Genomic DNA, 24,175 nt, shown 5'->3' with positions numbered 1-24,175 from the left:
CTGCATGATGTCTGATTCATTCCAGTAACATATATTGAAATTATAAACAGAGATGTGTCCTTGTTTTACACAAGAAAACACTGTGTAATGCTACATGTTGTTAGTGTTTTTTAGGTCATTGTTTTGTGGGTGACAAAGTGTGTTTGTCGGCTGTCAACCTTTGCTAGTGTTCTGGAAGAATGAGTTTATTTGAGACCTGAATGAAGTGTTTTGGTAGTTGTAGTGCATTTTGAATGTGAAATGAACTGCTTTGCCAAGCTGACGGTCAGTTAGGAGGATTGTGTGAAGAGTTTTGCAAAAGTGACCTAAGTATTGAGAAATGTGTCCTAGCGTCTGTAAAAAACTGTAACGTGCATACATGAAATTGTCTTTTTGTTTTTTTTCTGAACTACTGAGGAAAATCTTTTCTTCAGATGCTTTATTAATCTGTCTGCCCACAGCCTCCTGTGCTGTTCCACTACTGAAGGACAGGAGGGTTTAATCAATAATAATGTGTGAGAGGAATACAGTTATATTTAGCCTTGTGTGTGTGTGTGTGTGTGTGTGTGTGTGTGTGTGTGTGTGTGTGTGTGTGTGTGTGTGTGTGTGTGTGTGTGTGTTTGTCGTGTTTGCGTTGAGCTGCCTCCTGCTCATGTCCGAGGCTAATTAACAGACCATAAACAAACATCTAACACCCCGTGTGGGTTTCCTTTTGTGAGTGTGTCCACATTTGTGTCTGTTCAAGGCTTATTAGGAAGCCTGAACACACTCCTGCAGTTGCTACACAGTGGGCGATCACACACATACTCTACATACACACATTTAAAAACCTCACATTAAATAGCTATAATGAACCTCAAACACAGTGACGGTGTGTAAATGTGTGCATGAACTGCTGTGCACTGTGAAGGGATGAACTGAAAACCAAAGGCAAAAAAAAGTCGTTTCATATGTATTTGGAAAAAATATATTTTTCCCCTCTCTGTTCTCAGCTTGATGCTCCATAACACACCTTACATCAGGTAGCTTCAAGGTGAGACTAATACTGGAAACTGGTAGGAGTACAAATAATAAGTCCAAATTTATTGAGAAAGGCCTTTCACTGACAGGTAGTCACAAAACACTGAAGAACAAAACACAGTAAAATTGTCGAATTTAGGAAAGAGTGAGGACCCCAAATGGAGATTTGTAGACTGGGATTAAATAGAAACAAGTTTTTTTAAAGGCAAAATACATACATACATACATACAGTGGGGCAAAAAAGTATTTAGTCAGCCACCGATTGTGCAAGTTCCCCCACTTAAAATGATGACAGAGGTCAGTAATTTGCACCAGAGGTACACTTCAACTGTGAGAGACAGAATGTGAAAAAAAAAATCCATGAATTCACATGGTAGGATTTGTAAAGAATTTATTCGTAAATCAGGGTGGAAAATAAGTATTTGGTCACCTCAAACAAGGAAAATCTCTGGCTCTCACAGACCTGTAACGTCTTCTGTAAGAAGCTTTTCTGTCCCCCACTCGTTACCTGTATGAATGGCACCTGTTTGAACTCATCATCTGTATAAAAGACACCTGTCCACAGCCTCAAACAGTCAGACTCCAAACTCCGCCATGGCCAAGACCAAAGAGCTTTCGAAGGACACCAGGAAAAGTATTGTAGACCTGCACCAGACTGGGAAGAGTGAATCTACAATAGGCAAGCAGCTTGGTGTGAAAAAATCAACTGTGGGAGCAATCATCAGAAAATGGAAGACATACAAGACCACTGATAATCTCCCACGATCTGGGGCTCCACGCAAGATCTCATCCCGTGGGGTCAAAATGATCATGAGAACGGTGAGCAAAGATCCCAGAACCACACGGGGGGACCTGGTGAATGACCTGCAGAGAGCTGGGACCAAAGTAACAAAGGTCACCATCAGTAACACACTACAACGGCAGGGAATCAAATCCCGCAGTGCCAGACGTGTTCCGCTGCTGAAGCCAGTGCATGTCCAGGCCCGTCTGAAGTTTGCCAGAGAGCACATGGATGATACAGCAGAGGATTGGGAGAATGTCATGTGGTCAGATGAAACCAAAGTAGAACTTTTTGGTATAAACTCAACTCGTCGTGTTTGGAGGAAGAAGAATACTGAGTTGCATCCCAAGAACACCAAACCTACTGTGAAGCATGGGGGTGGAAACATCATGCTATGGGGCTGTTTTTCTGCCAAGGGGACAGGACGACTGATCCGTGTTAAGGACAGAATGAATGGGGCCATGTATCGTGAGATTTTGAGCCAAAACCTCCTTCCATCAGTGAGAACTTTGAAGATGAAACGAGGCTGGGTCTTCCAACATGACAATGATCCAAAACACACCGCCCGGGCAACAAAGGAGTGGCTCCGTAAGAAGCATTTGAAAGTCCTGGAGTGGCCTAGCCAGTCTCCAGACCTCAACCCCATAGAAAATCTGTGGCGGGAGTTGAAAGTCCGTGTTGCTCGGCGACAGCCCCAAAACATCACTGCTCTCGAGAAGATCTGCATGGAGGAATGGGCCAAAATACCAGCTACTGTGTGTGCAAACCTGGTAAAGACCTATAGTAAACGTTTGACCTCTGTTATTGCCAACAAAGGTTATGTTACAAAGTATTGAGTTGTATTTTTGTTATTGACCAAATACTTATTTTCCACCCTGATTTATGAATAAATTCTTTACAAATCCTACCATGTGGATTCATGGATTTTTTTTTCACATTCTGTCTCTCACAGTTGAAGTGTACCTCTGGTGCAAATTACTGACCTCTGTCATCATTTTAAGTGGGGGAACTTCCACAATCGGTGGCTGACTAAATACTTTTTTGCCCCACTGTACATGCATAATGCCAGGCAAACGCTAGTCCATCCATCCATCCATTCGCTTCAACTTATCCTTTTCAGGGTCGCGGGGGGTGCTGGAGCCTATCCCAGCTGTCATAGGGCGAGAGGCAGGGTACACCCTGGACAGGTCGCCAGTCTGTTGCAGGGCCAACACACAGGGACAGACAACCATTCGCACTCACATTCACTCGCACATTCACACCTATGGGCAATTTGGATTAACCAATTAACCTATCCCTACTAACTGCATGTCTTTGGACGGTGGGAGGAAGCCAGAGTACCCGGAAGGAACCCACGCAAACACGGGGAGAACATGCAAACTCCATACAGAAAGACCCCGGCCTGATGGTGGAATTGAACTCAGGACCTTCTGCTGTACGGCAAAAGTGCTAACCACTGTGCTGCAAACGCTAGTATTCTTATGTATACTAGGAAGTTAGGAAACCATAAGACTACAGAAACCAGGACCAGTAATGGAACAGGATGAGCTGAGGGCTAGAGACACAGGATAATCAGGGAGATGGGGAAACTATAGGGAACACTCCTGGAACTAATCAGGGAAAATAAAACTGAATACTAAACAAACAAGACAAAGTTTACCAAAATAAAACAGGAAAAGCTAAAATGACACAATAGGAAACACCTAACATGAAGGCCAAGCAAGGTACAAGTGAACATTAAACCAAAAACAAAATACTAAACTGAGACTACAAAACCAACAACATCCGTAACTGAGGATGAATAACAAGAAATACAAAATGGTGAAAAACCAAACAGGAAGCAAAGGGAACATTATGGATGTTAAACGGAACTGAATGCTCGATCAAGAACCCGAATCATAACAAAATTGAAAAAGACGTAAATCCAATCTTTTAATTTTAATAAGTTAAGGCATATCTGCATTGATTGACTGAAGCTCTCAGTTTTTTGTGTTTTTGGAGCATTTTTCTTGTATTAATTCGAACATCTCTTTGTCTGTCGATGAAGTGTACTAATCAGGTTTGCAAGTGTTAGCTAATAATTCAGCACTTTATCTTGACAAACACTTGATGGCGATTCCTCCACAGCTGAGAAAAGTCTTTTTCAGCAACACCAAGTTTTTGGAACTTAGCGATCCTGAAACTTTATATCAGATGAGCTGTGTAAAAAAACTAAAGCATTGCCTTAGTGTTGCAAATGTTAACTAGAGCACCAAATATGTATTACTCTCTCACTGAATATAGTCCCCAACAAGTGCCCTATAATCTGCTGTTTGAATGAAGTTCTGGGTAAAAAAGACAGAGCCCAGCTGTTTTGGGGAAATTGCTGAGCCTGTAACCCAAATTAATGATTTCAAATGTGCTGTTTCTAAAAGTGTCCTAGAGCTGTTAATGTTAACTGGAGCACCAAATGTGTATTACTGCTCACATAAAAATGGCTCCTGTTTGATTAATATTTAGCTGAAACAACAGTGCCCAGCTGTTTTTTAAGAAAGGACTCAACCTTTATGTTTTAAAATGGACGATATTAAGATGTTTCTAAAAATCTGTGTGCGCATCCAGAACCTTTTCAGGTTAAAGTCTAGGAAAGTCCCGTTGAAAGTTTTCAGAATGGAATAATAAATTGTAGCTTTTCGTGTCAGTTTGTGTATTTTTTTTTATTGTATTCACAGTTGCTCTGAGGTTGAGTTGTGGCTAATTAGAAGTCATACACAGGTAAGTATGTTTCCCTCTTTCAGTCTGTCTTCAGGCTCAGGAACTTTCCTTTGATTGGCTCTGACAGAACACATCAAAAAACACAGACACACTGTTGCAGTGAGTTCAATGTGCAGTTTCTTCTGCAGTAAATTAAAAGTTGTGACAGTTTTCTTTTTTTTCTCATCCAGCAGCATCAATTTGAACTGCATGCACTTGTAGACTCGATAATGGAAGTGTGGCGGGACTGTCAGGGAAACAATGGGAATTACAGAGCTGTGCACATGCTTTGTCTGACAAACTGTCACCTGAACCCGCCCTCTCTCTTTGCTCACTGTCACACAACCATCATCAATAAATTACTGTAAGCTTAAGCTAACAACAGCAGCTCCGACTCTCTGATGGCAGAAGTTCTTGCCAACACATGAAGAGGAGACTTCCAGTACATTGCACTCAGCTGTGTTATTTGAAACTTGTCAGAGATGGGGCCAATTGTGACTCAGCATTATTTTTTTGGCATAAAAACAGGGAAAGAAAATCAATTACATTTCAGTATAAAGCCCTCAGGAGTCAGCTATCTATCTTGGCTGTGCCATCTGCACTGTTCTGGGTTTAGAAAATCTGCAGTGAAGCTTTTGGCTCATCCAGCTGATCTATGTGTTTCAGTTCAGAGCTTCAGAACTTGATATCACGCCTGTCGGTATGGATTGGCAGCACATGGTGCCCTTTGGTGTCAGCCAGTGCAATTTGATTTGTTTTGCTTTCACACATGTTTAGTTAGAGTACAAAAACTACTTGTCATGTTTAGGAAACGATTGTGGTTTGGGTTCACTTCTTTCACTAAGGTGTCCCTTTTGTTCCCACACACTATGCAACAAGTTGGGAATGAATACAATTAAACTTGTGTAATGCAGGGCCCTGAGAATAATAATGGACTGGTTCAACTGGTCTAGAGCTTTGCAGGCAACTTTTAGAACTGGTCTATGTACAATTAGACTTGTGTTGAAATAATCTAGAACGTTTTATAACTCAGCTCAGTCAGTTTAGAACTCTGTGCCATGCTTATTAGACTGGATCTACCTTATCCAAAGTCTATCCAACAAACTTTTGAGCTAAGATATAGTTGGTCCAGAGAAAGCAAAGAACCTTAAACCATGTCCACAATTCTCATAACTTGTCAGGCTGCTAGCTGCTGTGTTTGCTGCAGATTCAACAGCCCAAGAAGTCTGTAGGGATGATGCTGTCTGTCCCGAATCAACTTGAACAGAAAAGCTTGTCTGTTAAGCCAAGTTGGTCCACATACAGAAGATTGCTTATTCCTGTTCCAACTGGCATGAAAAATTACAGCAAAGTCCAGTTGGTCCAAAACTCTATAAGGCAGCTCCAACTGCATCAGTATGCAAGTGGTGTGCAGTTTTATGTAATCCCTCATTCATATGTGGTCCATATTTCAGGTTAAAGTGGCCAGGAGTTTTGCAGTAAGCTCTAAGGCTATGGACCAGTTATCTCAGAATACTTCTGGCAGCTTCTTACAACACGTGCTGTGGTCCAGATGCAACTTATCCAGATGCATCTGAGATCTTTTTTCCATTGCCTGTTGGTCTTTAGCATAGGCTATTATCCAAAATCAAATTTCAAAATTTACCACCATTTGGCCTGTGGCCACTGTTTAATCCCCAAACAAACAGGATTCGCATAAAGATTAATTAAGCAGGAGGTTTGAGAGTTTGTTGTGACTGTTTGTTGTGACAGCGCTAATTTCAAATTCAGCCAGTCAGGGTATAAGACCTTGTGAAATTCTCACTAGGTTCACAGATGTGGAGATGTAAACAATATTTGTGCCAAATGACAACCAAGAGTCATTTGGTGTTGGCTGCCATAGAGCCGTGAGGAGCTCCATCCAAACAGAAAGTGAAAATCAGATTCAGTCCCTCTGCTCAAGTGAGGGATGAATATTTATCAGTGAGGGTCAGGCGGAGGGAGGAGAGGAAGAAGACGATGATCAAAGGCACAGTTCTGCTTTGTTCTAAAGGAGGGGAGAGATGGAAAGAAAGAGAGGAAAAACAAAGGTGAAGGAAGGAAAGAACGAATCTGTTAAAAAAACAAGTGTTTTTATTATGTTTTAGTGCATTGTTGCATGATCACTTTGATGCATGTAAGATTTTTCAAACCATGGCAGCAACCTTAATTTCATTTTTAAAAATAGGTTAGTCCATTATACTGCTAAAGTAACTTGGTTCCCCCAAACAACTACTTTTCATCTGTGAAAATTTCACTCAGCAAGACATGAGCTGTACTTAACATACTAAACATACAGCATTCATCAGAGTGCCACTTTACCTGTATTAAGGATTATTTAGCTGCTGGGAATTCCTGGGTATACCCAGAGAGCAAGGTTTCCAGATGGTGTACGCAAGGTTAGAAGAATAATACAATCTCATGTGGTTGTTGATTGGTGGAAATAGCATTTACTTAACCAATAGCCTAGATGCTTGGCTGCCCAGATAACAGTACAATTGGCATGGAGGAGTTTAAGTGTCTCAGCGTCTTGTTCATCAGTGATAGCAGTTTTGCAGGAGGATGACAGATGGATTGGTGTGAGTTATGGCTAGTTAACCAAAGAAGGAAATCGGGACTATAAGCAGGACAAACATGGTACTCCACCACCAGTGGGGTAGTTCTCTACACCAGTACTACGTGGAGTACTCCGCATATGTGGAAGGAAATGTATGCGAAGGGAAAGATGCACAAGGAGCTCAGTTCTTTGGAATGGAGTCAGAGTAGACTTATTACACCTCAACATTAAATTATTATTATTATTATTAACCTTTATTTAACCAGGAAGATCCCATTGAGATTAAAAACCTCTTTTTCAAGGGAGACCTGGCCAAGATGGAACCAGCTATGGTAGCTCCCGATTGCCTTTTTGATGAGGTGTTTTGGGAGTGGACACACTGGAGAGATTACATCCCTCGGAAGACTTGGGAATGCTTAGCTGTCCCAATAGAAGAGGTGGGGGAAGCCAATGGAGAGAGAGATCTGGGCTTTTCTGCTTAGACATGAATGGAAAAAGATTCAGTTTTCTGTAGTACATAGATCTCTCTATGTACTACAGAAAAAAGTTATTCCCACCTTCATATGAAAGTACCCTTTGTGTCAACTGAGAAAAAGTACCAAACAGCTAACCAGCTAGTTCTACACTTGGTAGTTACTTACCAATAGATTTTTAGGTCTGCAGAGTAAAGTCAAAGCAGAATTGGGCAACTCCACTGATTGCAAAAGTAAGTCAGATTGTGCAGAATTTAATGAGGACATTATAGATCTTTTCCAGAAAAGTCTCAGCAGCTAATTTTAAGTCATATTTGAAACTACAAGTTGCCCGTTACGCAAATTCCAGTTATTTTTAGAGTAAAAATGCCAATAAAGCACATTAAGTTTTAAGGTACAGGTTTATAGCTACCTTGTGATTAACAAGTCACTATAATATGAGGAAAACCTAAGATGTTGAACTTTACAGCTAAGCTCAACTGTAAAATCAAAGGTGGTCCATTTTTGTTTCCTACCTTGATTGTAACGAAGAAACTAGTTACATGTAACTGTTTTATATCACAAACAAATTTGCCTTGCCAGAATCTGCAATGCTTGCTGTAAGCCAGCTCTACAAATGAAGGTACTCATATCACCTGACAAGAATACTTCTCAGTGCTTGGTATTTGTCTGTGTTTTCTTTCTACAATTAGAAATATGCTTTAACGTAGAATGGAATAATGAGTGCTTTTTATTCTTTTTGTCGAGACTGCAGACCAAAGCTTGTTTACTCAGAGGGCAAAAAGCTCAGTGAAAAACATGAGGAAACTTTTAGTTTAGACTAGTTCAAAACATATATTAAAAATTAAGTAATTTAAATCATCAAATTTTCATAACTGAGAGGGTAAGTGGTCTGCTATAATCTATCATATTTCAAAAGGAAACCATGCAACATTGCTCATCAATACCATAGAAACTTCCACACAAGACACCCCAAAAAGCCAGATGATCTGATTAGATTGTGGAACACCTGTCTGCATAGATTTGCATATTAATGAGAGAACAATGATCTCCCAGAAATTGCTTAAACTCCTTTATACTTTAACAAGTTCAAATTGATACCAGATGTGTAGCATTGCCTATGAGCTAATTAGCTTAATTAGCAGGAAACGGATAACTAAAGAACAATATGTACCAGAGCAGATGATGGGATTACATTTTGTTTGGCCTCGCTACATGGATTTGCATATTAATGAGGTAAAATTGTTTTAAAGCTTAGCATCGTGGATGACAAATTACTTCGTTTTTGTGACCGTACTCTTTTCTTGTGGTGGGACATAAGGAGATCTAAGCACTGTTTGTTGTACTTTATTAGCTATCTGTAACAACTAGAAAGGAAACATGAAGTGGCTGTTGATTCCAGTTCTGTGTTATCGATACTGTTTGATCATTTTCTGAACTCTGGGGGTAATATAACCATTTCACAGCCATCTTTGGATAGGGACTGGGCAAGTTCACCTTTCCTGAGCAATCCTTAAAACAAACATTGATTTCCGTGTTTCTGCTTTGCATTCATGCATTTGTCTCTGTCACTTTCTCAGCTTTTACTAAATTTAAAAGCCAGACACCATGTCCCATCTCTCTATGCCTCCTTTTACTGACTCATCATCTTTATTCCTGACGTTGGACTTTTCTTTCCTGCATCTTGAGCCTCAGCAGTCTTTAGTTTCAGCTTTGAATGTTTTCTTTTTTTGGCTTCCCTTGCTGCACTTTATGAACAACCCCACCTACCTACAATTCATGTGTTTAACCATGGAAACAGCATAACCATGGCAACCCGAGTCAACCCCCCTCTCCCTCTCGGCAGAAATGGCTGACCCACCAGAGGCGTTTTTGTGTTTTAATGAGGCTGAAACACCATGAGAGACGACAGAAAAGCTAATGAAGACAAGTGCGTTAAAAAAAAATACAGAAGTTGTCATTTTTAATTAGCAGAGAAGTCGTAACAAGTATGGAGGATTAGTTCTTGTCATTGGGTCTGTCACCATGAAAGGAAAAAAATCTCTGCAGTGTAAAAATTAATTATATTTTCTCTTTGTCAAAAAGCTTGAACAAACTACACCAGGATGAATCAGCATGATGGGAGCTGAAAACTTACTGACCCACTTCCACCGTTATCAACCAGCTGGATAAAAAGTGAAATCCTTTTAAAGCAGGAGAACAGAGAATCAAATGTAAACTGTCATGTTTAATAGAAGAGCAACTCAGCAGCAGTTTGTCTGATAGAGCAAAAATCAAAGGGATTTTACTGCAGACTAGAAACTCGTTCTTTGATCAGAATCTTTATTCTTTTAACAGAAAAATACACAAACTTCCCTAATTTCTGTTGGTGGACAAAACCAGTCTATCGTTTGTTTGTTTTTTTAATTTATCCTTTCACAGCAGAGATTTTTCCTGCATGCACCATCATGAACTACCAACCATCACATGCAGTGTGTTTTGTGGCAATAAATTAAACTAAACTCAACTGTAAAAATGTTTGAGGCTGAGGATAGCTAGCTTTGACTGCCACCCAATCCACAAGGCCTCCCGGGTGCTTTGGTGAGATGTTTCAGTCATGTCCTACTATGAGAAGTCTCTAGGTGCTGACCTAGTGAATGAGTAGAGAGATTAAATCTCTCTGTTGACTTTGGCTCTCACTTGAAAGAGCTGGAGGAGATGGCTGACGAAAGGTAGATATGGGCATGTCCCCTTAAACTGCTGCAACCCTGCGACCTGGACCTGGATAAGCATTAGAGGATGGCTGCATACTGTTTAGTTTTAACTTTAGGATCACAGGTACCAACCTCATTATTTGAAATTCTTGCCATTTTTGTAATATAAGCACCCACTATCATAACAATACATATGGGAAAGCGCAACAGCTCCCCTTTAAACAGCCCATTTCCATTTGATTTGTGAAAACAGGCTTTCATTTCTGATTAAGTCTCTTCATCAGCTAACGATCTGAATTCAGAGTCTAAGAATAGCCTGATGCAAATCTGAGGCAAATGCATTATTTATGATTTCGGGGCTGTATAAATAAAATTCATTTGGCTTGCATCAACTTCTTTACTCCCAAACATCTATCTAAACAGCAGGGAGTAGTGGAAGTGGAAGTAATGATAATGGGATAATAGCACTGCATAAATTTACATGTAGAATTTCTACCACACAATTATCTTTATTGTATTAAATAACAATGACAAAGGAGGACTCAATGACAAGAAATCACTGTTTACAAATGCCAATATAGTGCTTGGCACACAGCCGTAATCCCTGTCACAACCATTTAATGCTGCTGCCTCACAAACTAGCAAACATACAAGCAATCCACATTAATATAGTTAGTGCTAAACCCGATAAGAGAGTCAGATAATGAGGAAATATAAATTAAATGTCACTCTACTCATTCACTTCCTCCAACAACAAATCAAGCTAAATAGAGAGAAGACTGACAATTTAGGGGAAGATTAAAAAAAAATCAGATTTGACTTTATTTAGTCCTTCCCGTGGAAAAACAACACCAAACTGAACAGCAGCGACTAACAATAATAAAGAGGGAATAAATTAAACTTACTCCCTTTAACCAAACCTCTTTGCTTCCTGCACTACAACAGGAAGTTAATTCCTTAACTTAATTAACGATAGTGGGACGACTGGACAAGAATTTGTCCCTTCCTGCAACACAACAGCTGGAGCTTGGAGACAAAAATAGGACTACATGAATAAATCTGTTGGCTCCGCCCCACTGAAACATAACCAAACATCACAGAGTCACAGTCATGAACATGAATGAATTAATAGTCTGGTTACGTTCCAGCATCTGTGTGAGTATCGAGAGGAAGCAGCGACCTCGCACTCCTCCTGATGTGAGTACAACTTCATCTGGCACTGGTTTTCCATCCTATAAACTGCAGCGGTCCCCGCTGTGACTCTAGCTCCGCCTCAGGAAGTTGAACCAGTGTCTGTTGAGCCAGGCATCGGAAGCAGCCAGCTGACCAGCCTGCCAGCTCCCCACAGGGTGGTCGGTTTGAATCCCTGCCCAGACACAGACACAACCTGCCAGAGAGTGAGAGAAAGGAGTTAGTATGCATGTCTGGACACATTCTTCAGCTTCACCATATCTACAGGGTGTGTGTGTGTGTGTCCATGCAGGTGAAGAGGTGAATTCCCTCCAAACTGTGCAGGCTTACAGAGCTGAGAAGAAGTGTGCTTCAAAAATATAATGTCACAAAGAGTTTCTATTTTGTCCTCATAAAAAATGCAGTAAAAAGGGAAAATCAGTCAAATGCGTATTTGGTCTATCCAACCTCTGGCTTTAATGGCAGCAGTGCTTCTAAGGACACTTTCACATGTTTACACAAAGGGACTGAAAGTATCAGTGAGCCACTTTCTCTGCAAAATGATCTCAGAACAAGACACAGAAACTAGAGTGAAATATGATTTAATAAATACAATATGCAGGAATTCCAATCGGTTACTCTTAAAAATTGTTTTCCTGAAGCGCACCCGCAGCTCATTAAGATTTCAGACATGCTGTGCAATATATTTAGAAGCATGACGGGGAAGAAAAAAGACTAAAACCAAGTAAAATATTTATTTAAAAAAAAAAAAAAAAGCAGGCGCTGACCAAATTACTTTTTACTCACAGCAGATGTACTGACAAGAATTCTTAGACTAAGTAACACGGTAAAAAAAGACTCAAGGGCATTACAAAACCTAACCACATAAATATAAAATGAAGCCAGATCAAAAAAATAGAGTAAAAATGTATATAAAAATAACTAAATTCATATCTGAAATTAGTTCTGCTACAGTTAAACTTAGCTTGTATGTTTTACTAGATCCTGAATGTGGTTAATCAGACGGGATTTTAAATCTCGTCTGATTAACCACCGCTCACCACCCTGCAGGTGGGTAGTTTTACAGCTGCACAACCCACGTGCACCCTGTCCCCACCGTTTTTATACATCATGTGCTTTCCCTGCCATGTGGGACATACTGCTAAATATAAATATCTACAAATGTCAACAACACTTTCAAAATTAATTCTATTTTTCAGTTGTAACCACTCAAAGTAAAGCAGCTGTATTTTAAACCAGCTAAGATTAGGTTGCTGTGGTTAACAATATTACAGGGGGGTTCCTGGTTGGCTTCAGCCTTTATTTGTGGACTTGTGGCCTGTTCTCCCCATCCTTGTGTGGGTTTGCTCCAGGTGTTCCTGTTATCTCCCCCAGCAAGATTTCCTTGTTAGGCTAATTGGATCAGTTAATTCAGCCTTTCCTGAGTCTACCCTGCTCCGTTTAATATGATATAGGAGTAAGGTTTGGCTGTGTTACACCCACATCCTCAACAAGCACATTAAAATAACAACTAGAAAAGCCTTTCCAATTTAGTCTAAAACATGCATTTTGGTCTTGCTGATCTTCTGTCATAAGTTTTCAATTCCGGTATGCCAAACAAAGAAGAAATCTATAAGAAGGGGCTAATTGCTAATCAAACCCGACCAATAACAGCCCCCATCACTACTGACCAGGCTGCTAGTCTAGTGAAGTTAAGGAGGAAATATCAATTCCTATAAATCTGTATGTATTTATAGACGTTTAGGACATTGTACTGGGAGCACAGTCGACACATATAGAACCTCATTTGATTCTAATTACTGAACTGTCACTAACATTAGTGTTGTTTTACATCATTTGAAACTTTGACATGTTTTTAGTACACTTTGAAACTTGAGCCCATGATCTCAAAAGGAAATTATTCTCTGAGATCAGAGAGTATGGGAGGCTAGACCTGTGTGCCCATCGACTTCTTCAACTGAAAGTCTTTACGCAGCTGCAGGAGTCGCCCTCTGCAGGCCATTAGAAAGAACGCAGGTTTAAGCCATTTCTGAGCATGTTTGCTTTTCAGACCCAGAAGCTGCATCTGTTCTGTTGTTAGAATCTATGGAAAGAAGCCATAAAATGGCATTTTAACTGCTCTACGCACTAGTAGACAATACTAAATGAGATAGAAAGCAGCAGAGACTCATGATTAACAATAAAGGCAAGAAAAGAACACAGATGTAAATCATCGACCAGCAAGAGTCACAAAACGCCTGAGTCAGCATTGCAGTGTGCAGATGTTTTTGTCCTTTCAGCCCCAATGATTAACTTGGTTTCAATCCTGCCCTTCATTATATTTAGTAATTTCTGCTTTGACAATTTTACAAGATGTCTTCAAAAAGAGCTGCAGCATCTCCACCACCTGGGAGCGTTTGATTATCTGCCTCATATGCCGCACTCGACTGAAGTAGGTTTCCTCGCCCCCGCTGCCACATAAAGAGGGCCAGCCTCTGTTTTTTGGTGAAGGCGGATGCTCAATGTTCCTCCTTCACTTCTGAAACAAATAAAAAACCCTGGTCATTAATTTCTGATGCACTGAGCTCTCGCTCTGCAGGGTGACAGCATCTGTTGAAAGCTCCAGTAACTAATTGCATGAAAGGCAGTTCTGTTGTTGTTGGTCGGGGGATTAGCTTTTGTGCCCTTTTTGATTTATATGGAAAGACTTATAACACCACACTGCATAATTAAGTCTGACTTTTTTCAGCTGCTTGCAGATTTACCCAAAAACACTGAACACACACACACACACACACACACACACACACACACACACACACACACACACACACACACACACACACACACACACACACACACATATGCACAGTCTAGGTACTTCTCTGCTTGACCACACAAACTTTGATCAGTTGAAGGACAATTTACTGCAGACATGCTGCCAAACGTACAGTCTCACACTCACTGTGCTGATGTATCAAAACTGCAGTGTGTGCTGTTTCTACAGATGGAACTTTAATCAGGGTTTAAAGGAAATTTGAGGTAAACTTTTTTTCTTTGTGCGTCTGAAGATTTAAAGGGAACGCTCAGACTCAGAAACAAAGCTGGTAGAGACGCCTGTTTGTTCCCCACCGTTTTCATTCAAACTGCGTCGCCAGGAAACCGCTTGGATCCAATAAATTACTCCTGTGGCTGCGCGTTTCGCTATCAGCAAAGTTCACTCTATTTTCTTACGTGCTCTGCCTTTATTAGACTTCACTGCTGGTTTACTCTGACGAGGCTCTGAGGCAGCTTGAGAAAAGGCTAACAGTCCAATCAGGTGGTAGCATGCCAGCTGAATGAGAGCCAAAGCCTCCCCTTCCTTTGTCACACTTTGGAGCAACGTTGTTGGTTGCCCTATGGTGTTGTTGATGAGTGAACCTGCCTCATCACATCAGCTCAGAGCAGGCGAGGAAGCCAAGTCAGTCCTTCAGGAGGGGCAGGACTTGGAAGGCCGTACTCTCCCTGCTCAGAATTTGTCTGGATTTAATTGGATTTTCTTTCCTATGCACAACAAAAACAGTTTTGTATGTTCTAAAGATGGAATATGAAATTTTATTCATTCTACAGGAGTGGTTGAAGAGCTGGTAATAAACTAATCTTGGACATATTGGACTAAAACCACTATGAAAATTCTGTGACTGTGGCATCAGCATTAGGTTTTTGATTTTTACATAAATATCTTAACAAATATTGGATAAGTTGAAGATTAATTGGCTGTATCTAAATGTGTGATACATATCTCTTAGTAACTTTCTGAAACACACAAATTCACACCTACTTCACGGTGTGACTGTGGAACTCAGAGTGGATTATTTGTGGCAATTTTCATGCACACAACTCAATGAAACACAATCTGTTTTTGCATAATTTCAGCAATTTTGAACTTCACTCTAAAAGTAAAACAACCAGCTTTAAGAGATAAAATGATGGACATTAGTAATAAATTGCTTCATACCACATAAGTAGCAATTTCATGCAAACATGACTAAACTTTCATATTCGAGTAGAGGACATGTGTACATCAAGCTGCAGCATCTGGAACTGAAAAATGAAGCTCATGCAAATGCCATCCATCCATCCATTCGCTTCCGCTTATCCTTTTCAGGGTCGCGGGGGGCGCTGGAGCCTATCCCAGCTGTCATAGGGCGAAAGGCGGGGTACACCCTGGACAGGTCGCCAGTCTGTCGCAGGGCCAACACACAGGGACAGACAGCCATTCACACTCACATTCACTCGCACATTCACACCTAGTGGCAATTTGGATTATCCAATTAACCTATCCCCACAAGCTGCATGTCTTTGGACGGTGGGAGGAAGCCGGAGTACCCGGAGAGAACCCACGCAAACTCCACACAGAAAGACCCCGGCCTGATGGTGGAATTGAACTCAGGACCTTCTTGCTGTGCGGCAACAGTGCTAACCACCGTGCCACCGTGCTGCCCAAATTGTAAAAAAAAAAATTGTAATTCTCAATTGGGCAGTCGAGGCTGGCTGCGAAAATAAACATGTTTACATCCAGGTACAAAAAACAGCATTGGTCTATTTAACTGCTTTATCCCTTAATCAAAACTCTACAGAGGGTGAATTTTTATTTAACTCACCCTTTTAAATGATATTGACATAAGTATAACTACATCTATTTTAATACGTGGCTCTTTATTTTTAGAGGCTCAAATGCCACTGGACAGTTGATTGAAAGCCGTTTCATGGCCAGGCGAGGCCTATTCTCTCCATAGATTGTGACAAATTAAGCAAAGAAGATCTGTTTCTGTTTCAAAGTAGCGAATTGAGGGAGGCTCTAATAAACCTAGAGGGTAACTCTCACATTGCTAAGCTTAAGCTTTAAACACAGTGCTCTGAAAGCTAACGAGTGATGCTTCATCCATTAGTTGTACACAGTTTATGGTTTGAATATAAGAATGGGTTTCATAAAACAGTTTCATAAGAAATAACTCTTTAAGACATGAAAGCATATGAAATGATTTTGTCTCTGTCTTTCAGTGGTTCGGTGATCTGGTGACTCCAGTGTGGTGGGAGGATGTTTGGCTAAAAGAAGGTTTTGCTCATTTCTTCGAGTACGTCGGCACTGACTTTCTCTTCCCAAAGTGGAACATGGTGAGTGTAAACTTGACTTTTACTTCATTTATGAACAGGTATTAATGTGCCAGCCACACTATACCTTTGTTAGAAAGTTACAAAAAACATTTGTATTTTTCATTAATTTCATCATGACTACTGAAGTCAGAGAAAACTGCCGTTTAATTTGCAGTAATTTGCCAGTATGGCTCTCGTCTGGTACCTCCTGGCCTTTCCACAGATGGGTGAGCAACATCAAAGACAATCGCAGGGTACGGGACAGATCACGCATAGATCACAAGCATGACATGCCATGGCTAGCAGAGGAAGCAGCCAGTGTAGGCAGGTGAAAACAAGATCATTAACCTGTCCTCAGTAAGATTTGCCTGTTGGGTGGGTGCTGGATCAGGATCACAACCACAGGTAAAGCTTAAAAGCACAATGATGCTGCTGGTGGTCAGTGGGATAAACTGAAATTAAAGGTTGGCCATTTTTTAGGTTATTTAATAGAAATATGGATTTTGCACTCATAAATATACATAATTTTATGTAATTATAGAATCTAACAAAAATGTCTTTGAATTAATCCTTAATTAATAACAAACATAGGAATGTGTGCTTGTTTCTGGAGGCTGCCTTGTTGCCCTGCCATCTTGAGGGCGAATGTTGCTGTTAACTGTGTTTTATGTATGGTGCTATAGAGCACATATGTACTATGTCAAACGTGGAGCAGAAGAGAACTTGTAGGTGTTCAAGTGCTATCGGGGCAAATTTTAATTCAGCACCCTGCAACAAAGTGTCTTGATGCATGCACAATCATCCAGGTAAGGAAAACCAAGAAAGCTGATTTTGTTCATCAGCACATAATGTTTTCAGTGGGAGAAACATGTCGACACTCATCCAAGTGACGTCTTCAGTCTCTTGGACCGTTCAGCAAAGAAATAAAAACTTAGAGGGAACAGACATCAAATAAAACCACAGACATGGATAATTCAATAAACAGATAAGTTACATACATGAAAAAAGATACTTAATTGAATCAAATAAAATTAACAAAAAAGAATAGTAAAAATAAAACAAGCCTTGAAGGCATTGTTAATACAGTAGTGCTGGGGTGGGAGGATCAGTCCAGCGTGGATGAGGAATATTTGAATTTGAGCGTAGCAGCTTTCTCATGTTGCATAACATCATTTGTTTTTGTTTTTACAGTTTGAAATCACTGATAAATAATTTGGTTACATTCACATATTATACGTATCCAAGTCCAACAATCAGTAGCGGGTTTTGATACGGGCGACACGGGCGGTTGCCTGGGGCAGCATCGTGGTGGGGGGCGGCATCACAGGCATCGGCAAAAAAAAAAAAAAAAAAAAAAAATTGCTCGTACTCATGCTGCCCCGACATCAGCCAGCACATATTGGGAATGTCATAGGCACCGGTAGGTTTTCTATTGCCCATTTGCTGGGAGTAAGGGCGAGGTGCGCCTGCTGCTTGCGACACAGGGAGGAGAGGGCGGGGCGGCGGGGGACTTATAATTTGCACTGATGTTTTTCCGGAATTCTATACGCGAAAAATGAGCGCGAGAGCCCTCGGTGCGCCTGCTCGCTGCTGAAGTCAAAGTAAACTTTATTGTCATCTTGGCTGCATGCAGTACACTATAGAGAGAGACTAGAGGACGAGACTCCAGTTTCAGCAGTGCAAGTAAACAAACAATATATATATAAGAAGAGTAAGAAAATAAATATACACTTTAGGACTCGGGGTAAAGGGATCAATAACAATTTAAAATTTATATTTTATATTTTGATGATTTAATGTCTCACGCACAACCTGTGGAAAGTGGAAGGAGACCTGCTGCCTCCAAATAGAGCACATTTCATTCATGATGTTTTCATCCATAATGATGTAAATCCAAGCCCATCATGTATTCATGATCTGAATCCTGGGTTGTGTGAAATCCCAGAAATACACCTTAGACAAAGTGAATCTGTGAACTAAGGTGTAGGTCTGTTAGGTTATGTTGTGGTGATCCTCGGGTTGGGGGACTTGTGTTCATACTGGAGTTCAAAATTAAAAAAAATTAAAATAAAAAAAGTTCAAAGCCATCAGGTGCTCAGTTTAGAAAAAATAGAAAAGAAGAGGATGAGAAACGAGCAAAAGATGCAGGTAAGCAGATGTGTCGTTGGATAATGGCAGGTCATCCTGAAACAATCAGAATCAGAATACTTTATTAATCCCTAAGGAAATAATGTGGATTACAGTTGCTCCAAGAAGAAATGGTATAAATACTAACAGTAACAGACTAAACTCCAAACAATACATTATGTTACAGAGTTCAATATTAATTAGTCATTGCCAGTAGTTGATTTGTCCTGTTCTCATTGTATGACGAATTATGATGGCTGTTTGGTAGCCGTTTGCATACAATGCATACTCTCTCTCTCTTCATGTGTGTGAGTGTTTCTCTAGTGAATTTCGACAACAGTTTCATGTCTCATGTTAATGTACAATCCTTAATATGTTTTGTGTGTGTGTGTGTGTGTGTGTGTGTGTGTGGGGGGGGGGGGGGGGGGGGGGGTCAGGGGGAGTGTTCGCCCGGGGCGCCAAACAGGACCGCCACTGCCAACAATATTAGATCTGTTTCAAACACCGTTTCACAAACAGCAGCAGCGGAAAACCTACAACAGAACAATTCAGCATATCCTCAACAAGTCACTTCAGTACCGCTGTTTACGAAAGTTACAAGCAACATGTTGAAAACCGCCGAAACATTTCACAAATTGTTCCCAGTTTTCCAAAATTGCAACAGAAATACAGTTCAGAATAAGAAGGGTTTTAAAAAATAGATTTTCCGGTTCAAATCGATTTTAGTTTGAATAACACAATATTGATTCATTAAATCTACATCTAAATTCATTTAAATATAAATGTATTTTGCCAGAAATGCCAGAATCTCAGGTTAAAGCTCACAAAAGTATTTCAACAACCACCAAAGAGTTAAAATACCAAACGATTAAAAAGCAGGTAAACGGATTCTGCGCAAAGATGTACACACAAAGTGCGACCCGACGGCACGTACATGGACACGCTGTTAGTGCTGAAAGCCGATATCTCACAGATTCTGAAGCTGCAGGTTTTGTCATTCTCCAATCAAAATTTCCTGAACCATCAGCAAAAGAAGATCAAAACTATGCTTCACATTTCATAAACATTGTCATGAATTCCCTCTTACTTTGGCTGTTTTGCTTCCACTACGATAAAATCACACTCCTTGCACAGCTCTTTCTCTCTCTCAGTGCACTCAGAGACCAGTTTACCGTCAGAAATCTCTGTTTTCTACATTATTTGCTTGCTTATTACGCACCAGCTTACTGTTGTGTATAGCACAGTCGGTCGCTGTTTTTTTTTTTCTTTTTCAAAAATGACCTCCAACAAGAAAGCCTAACTTCTGCAGTTCAATACGGAAAAAATCTAAACTTTTACAAATTCTGCCAAATTGCAAAACGCTTTGCTGTTTGTCTAATAAAACCTCTGTAACATTACTCTGCTTCACTTCAGCAGCATCAGGTAATGTTCGTCAACCATGTTTATTCATGGTTTTCTTCCATTTTTGATCTACCGCAGAATATTTTTAAGGCAGTGATCTGCTATAAAAAGCCAGGCCAGGAAAATCTCCTTCATGATTTTCTGTGTTTTATCCTCAGTGACTTTAACACAAAGGCATCTGCTGCGATGCTTACACCTCTAAAGTCTCACAAGTGTCAGCGTTGTTTTTTATACATAGATATAAAAATATGGATATGTACTGATTAATGATCACAGTTCTAATATTTCTGACTGTCTGAGTCAAAATTGAATTGAACCGAATCTATTGGAGACCTCGTGAATCGGAATTGAATCAGTGACGATGCCCTAGTTAACAGTTTATGTAGCATGATAAAGTGAGACTCTACCTTTTGTTGACCTGACAAAGATCAAATTTTGGATTTCAGGGCTGAGGAACGAACTCCTGATGTTATCTCAAGGAAATATTCTCATGATATGGCTTGTTTCACAGTAAACTGTGCAAACAGTCACTCAATAAGACTGATTATATTATATCACTTTCTTCAGCCTAAGATCTTTGATTTTGAACTGCACCATTACAGAGCTGTCTAACATGTTTTCACCTCGTAGCATCACGTGGTACCCTTTGTTACACTGAGTATCTTTTGTCACTGCTGTCTGATGTACCAGCTTTGGCACTACATTTGTGTTTTTCACCTACATTTACCTGCTGGTTGGGTTTAGGAACTAAAAGTATTAAATTGTAAAGTGTAAATGCAGAACCCCACCGCAGAAACCCTGCTGGTTAGAAAACGACAAGTTGGAAGTGACAACAGAGTCTCACTAATAGGATAACCCAGTGCATCACAGCCAACCAGTAAATAAAACAACACAGAAACACCAACAGCTTTGACTAAGCCCAATTTTTGTTATGCTCTGAAAATGGGAACAGGCTGACCTGTCTGAAATATTTTGTTTGTTGTTTTTGTGAAACTAAAACCAGATTTTAATTTTCCATTTTCAGACTCGTGTTAAACTTTGGGAACAGCATGTGAATCATAATAATCCACACTCAGAAGTTCACTTTCAGACTTTCTTAAGAGCTTAACCACCAGGTGTGTCTTCACAAAATGTCACTCTGGAGTGAAAATGAAGTCGCTAAAGACTTGGTGGTAGCAGCGCAGGTTCACTCACTTTTTGACAAACAGGAAATAAAGCTCTCTGCTGAGCATGTAGAAGTGCTTTCAGGTATTCTGAGGCTCTGTCTGCTCACTCATGAAATTTAATTTTTCTCCCCTCTTGTGGTTTTATGAGTCAGGATTTCAGCTCAAGGCCTCAGCCGGTCAGATATGAATTAGATTTTTTTCAGAGTATAGCACAAAAAACAATCTCCAGACACCAAATAGAACATAGGTAGAAGGCAGAAAATTTGATCTAAAGACAGAAAACACATCTCTCAGGGAGGCAAACAGGCTGGATATGAAATCAGACTTCAGACCTGGTTTATCTTTCCGTTCAGAGGCTGATCAGCCAGTGGACTCATTTTAACTGGTGCTGGTTGTTCTTTGGCAGAAAATAATTCTCAGTGGAAAGTGTTGACACAGAGGTCTGAGGATTATCCAGAGTAACTGGGACAGTTTTTGTGGACACTTTTAGCATCCCAAACAAAATACTGATCTAGTCTATTGTACTGGAGCGGTGACACAATAGCACTCAAACTGTGTTAGATAACAATACAGGATACATCTTCTCTCTAATAATTTGGTTGAAGTTACTATTTTTGAAACATTTCATAAAATTAACTGTCATAACTACTGGATTTAAATAGAGATTTTTCAGGTTATGGCCCATTTGCTTTGTACACAGAGTTCAGTGACAGCTGCAGCACATTAATGATGAATGCAGTATCCCAGTAGAATCAATAATACAAAGGATGAAAGGCAACAACATGCCTGTAAAACAAAAACTTAAGTGGGTCAATCTGGTGCAAAATCCAAGAACAGTCAGTGTGGAAGTGCAGTTCTTCAAAAGGCCACTTGGAGATGGCCCCCAAAAATGAGTAAATCCTGTAAGCACCCATTTAAAAACTGACCCCAAGATTTGCAGAGAAAATAAAGAGTCTGCTACAAAAACAAGTTAAAATAAAATTATACGGTAATAAAACAAGACTGTGTTTGCATCTAACATATAGTGGAAGAGATGAAGACAGCAACTTAGTAAAGAAATATTTGATTTTAAAGTACATTAAAACTGTACTGCAGTACTACTCAAGAAAGTATTCAATATTACTTGTTACTTTTTTTAAGTAATGCAATATGTAACCTAAATGTAATTTCTTAAACTACTTGTTACATTACTTTGCATTACGTTATAACATGCCGTGAAATACACTGTCAGATAATTACCAGTAAACAGTATGAACCTAAGGCGACAGTTCCACATGTTGACTCAAATCCCTTTGCTAATGTGGACACACACACATTAACACATTTTAGTGTTTGGTTCTTGCAGATAACTGAAGGGCTTTTGTAACGCAATGTAACTTTTAATTAACTTTAATGTAATTATTCAATTTAGTAGAGTAATGTATTACACTACTGTGTTACTGAAAAATATAATGTGATTACTAAATGTGTTACTTTGGAATGCACTACACCCAAAAACACAGCTGGAGGAAGGCTTGATGAGTTCTCTCATGTATGGAGGTTATTTTGTGCTTTGGTTTTCTTGGGCCAAAAAAATGTTTGAACATCATTGCACTCAGTAATGTTCCACCACTGCTGTCCATTTTCCATCCGGTGGTGTTGGCTAGTTTTAGGTCAACAGCACTCTAGTCAAGTGGCACTGGTGCGAGGCCTGTGCCAGCACACATCCCCATCCAAATCATAAACCCATTGTGTGGGATTTTTGAAGTTTCTAGTTTGAAGTTACCAAAACACAACACCCATTTCTTCATCTTCTAAACTGTTCTCATTTCCTGTCTGTGCCTCTAGAAAGTGCAACTGCACAGTTGGACACATTTCACAGAATGAGAGATGTGGTTGGATGGTAACAAACTGGAAACTGGAAATTCAATATTTCCACAACCATCAGTGCTTCCCACTGAGCTCCCAGTTTGACTTCAGGAGAATCTTTGAAGCAAATAATTGTATCAGCAGATCAGCTGTTAGCTGTTCTATTTTTAACAGCCTACCTTGTTTCTCTTCTCTCGGTAAAATCTTTACATAACTTGGAATACAATTGGATATACAGCATGGGTATAAGCACAGAGTTAAAAGCGGCTGTTGAGGAGGAGGCAGTCCTGACTGGGAGGCTATCTCCTGAACTCTTCCACCTCCCTCCACTCACATCAATCGATACGTCCTTCCTTCTTTCTCTAAAACTGTTTCCTTGAAATTTGCCAGATATTCAGCTGTGAGTCTCCTCAGGAGGTAAAATCCTTTTTTCTTTTATTCTGCTCAGGTTCGCAAACAAATTGACTCAGAGGATGATTCAACTCAAAACAATATAAAATTAGAAATGAAACCTTCCTCAAATTTGCTCAAAGCCTCGCAGGGTACCCCTCCTCACCACCACCCCCACCTTCCTCCCCGAAGGACAAACTCAAGAAAGTTCTCCAAGAAGCGTTGAACGTCGCAGAACTTTAAATTACAGCACATGCACGCTTCCTGCTTTGTTTCTGCCCAAGTATGTTGTGATTTTCTTCCAACAGAGAATGTGCTACACTAAAACACCTTATCTTCTGCACGCACACACAGTCTGTTTCTGAGCGACATGGCATTTTTAAATCCCTGTTACTGCCGTTCTGCACGGCTGGACGCTTTAATAGAAACAAAGTGTTTCTCCAATAACAAGCACAACAATGATAAAGTGAACTGGTGCTGATAAAATAATTTATTTCTAATACAGGTTTTTATTTAAAAAAGGCCATTTCCATCAGCTGTGAGTCACAGTGCTGCAGGGCCAGGAGCAAAAACACAGAGAAGGCAAACAAATATAAATATAATGAGGGCAGGAATAGACTGTTTCTGTGTTAGTCAATCAGTCACGTACCCAATCAACTGGCACTATGACCACAATATGAAG

The 24,175-nt window shown here is 40.1% G+C and overlaps 1 protein-coding gene across 1 annotated transcript in view; it reads left to right on the top strand.

Annotated features, from left to right (window-relative positions):
- Positions 1-24,175, top strand: part of LOC113008770 (thyrotropin-releasing hormone-degrading ectoenzyme) — a 276,012-nt gene that overhangs the window by 187,341 nt on the left and 64,496 nt on the right. Inside the window, exon 6 of the mRNA XM_026146492.1 lies at positions 16,469-16,582. Coding sequence (XP_026002277.1) covers positions 16,469-16,582 — 114 coding nt within the window. The remainder of the gene's footprint in view (positions 1-16,468; positions 16,583-24,175) is intronic.

The sequence above is a fragment of the Astatotilapia calliptera genome, chromosome 17 (assembly GCF_900246225.1).
Source record: "Astatotilapia calliptera chromosome 17, fAstCal1.2, whole genome shotgun sequence".
Lineage (NCBI taxonomy): Eukaryota > Metazoa > Chordata > Actinopteri > Cichliformes > Cichlidae > Astatotilapia > Astatotilapia calliptera.
This window is presented reverse-complemented; position numbering and strand designations above follow the sequence as displayed.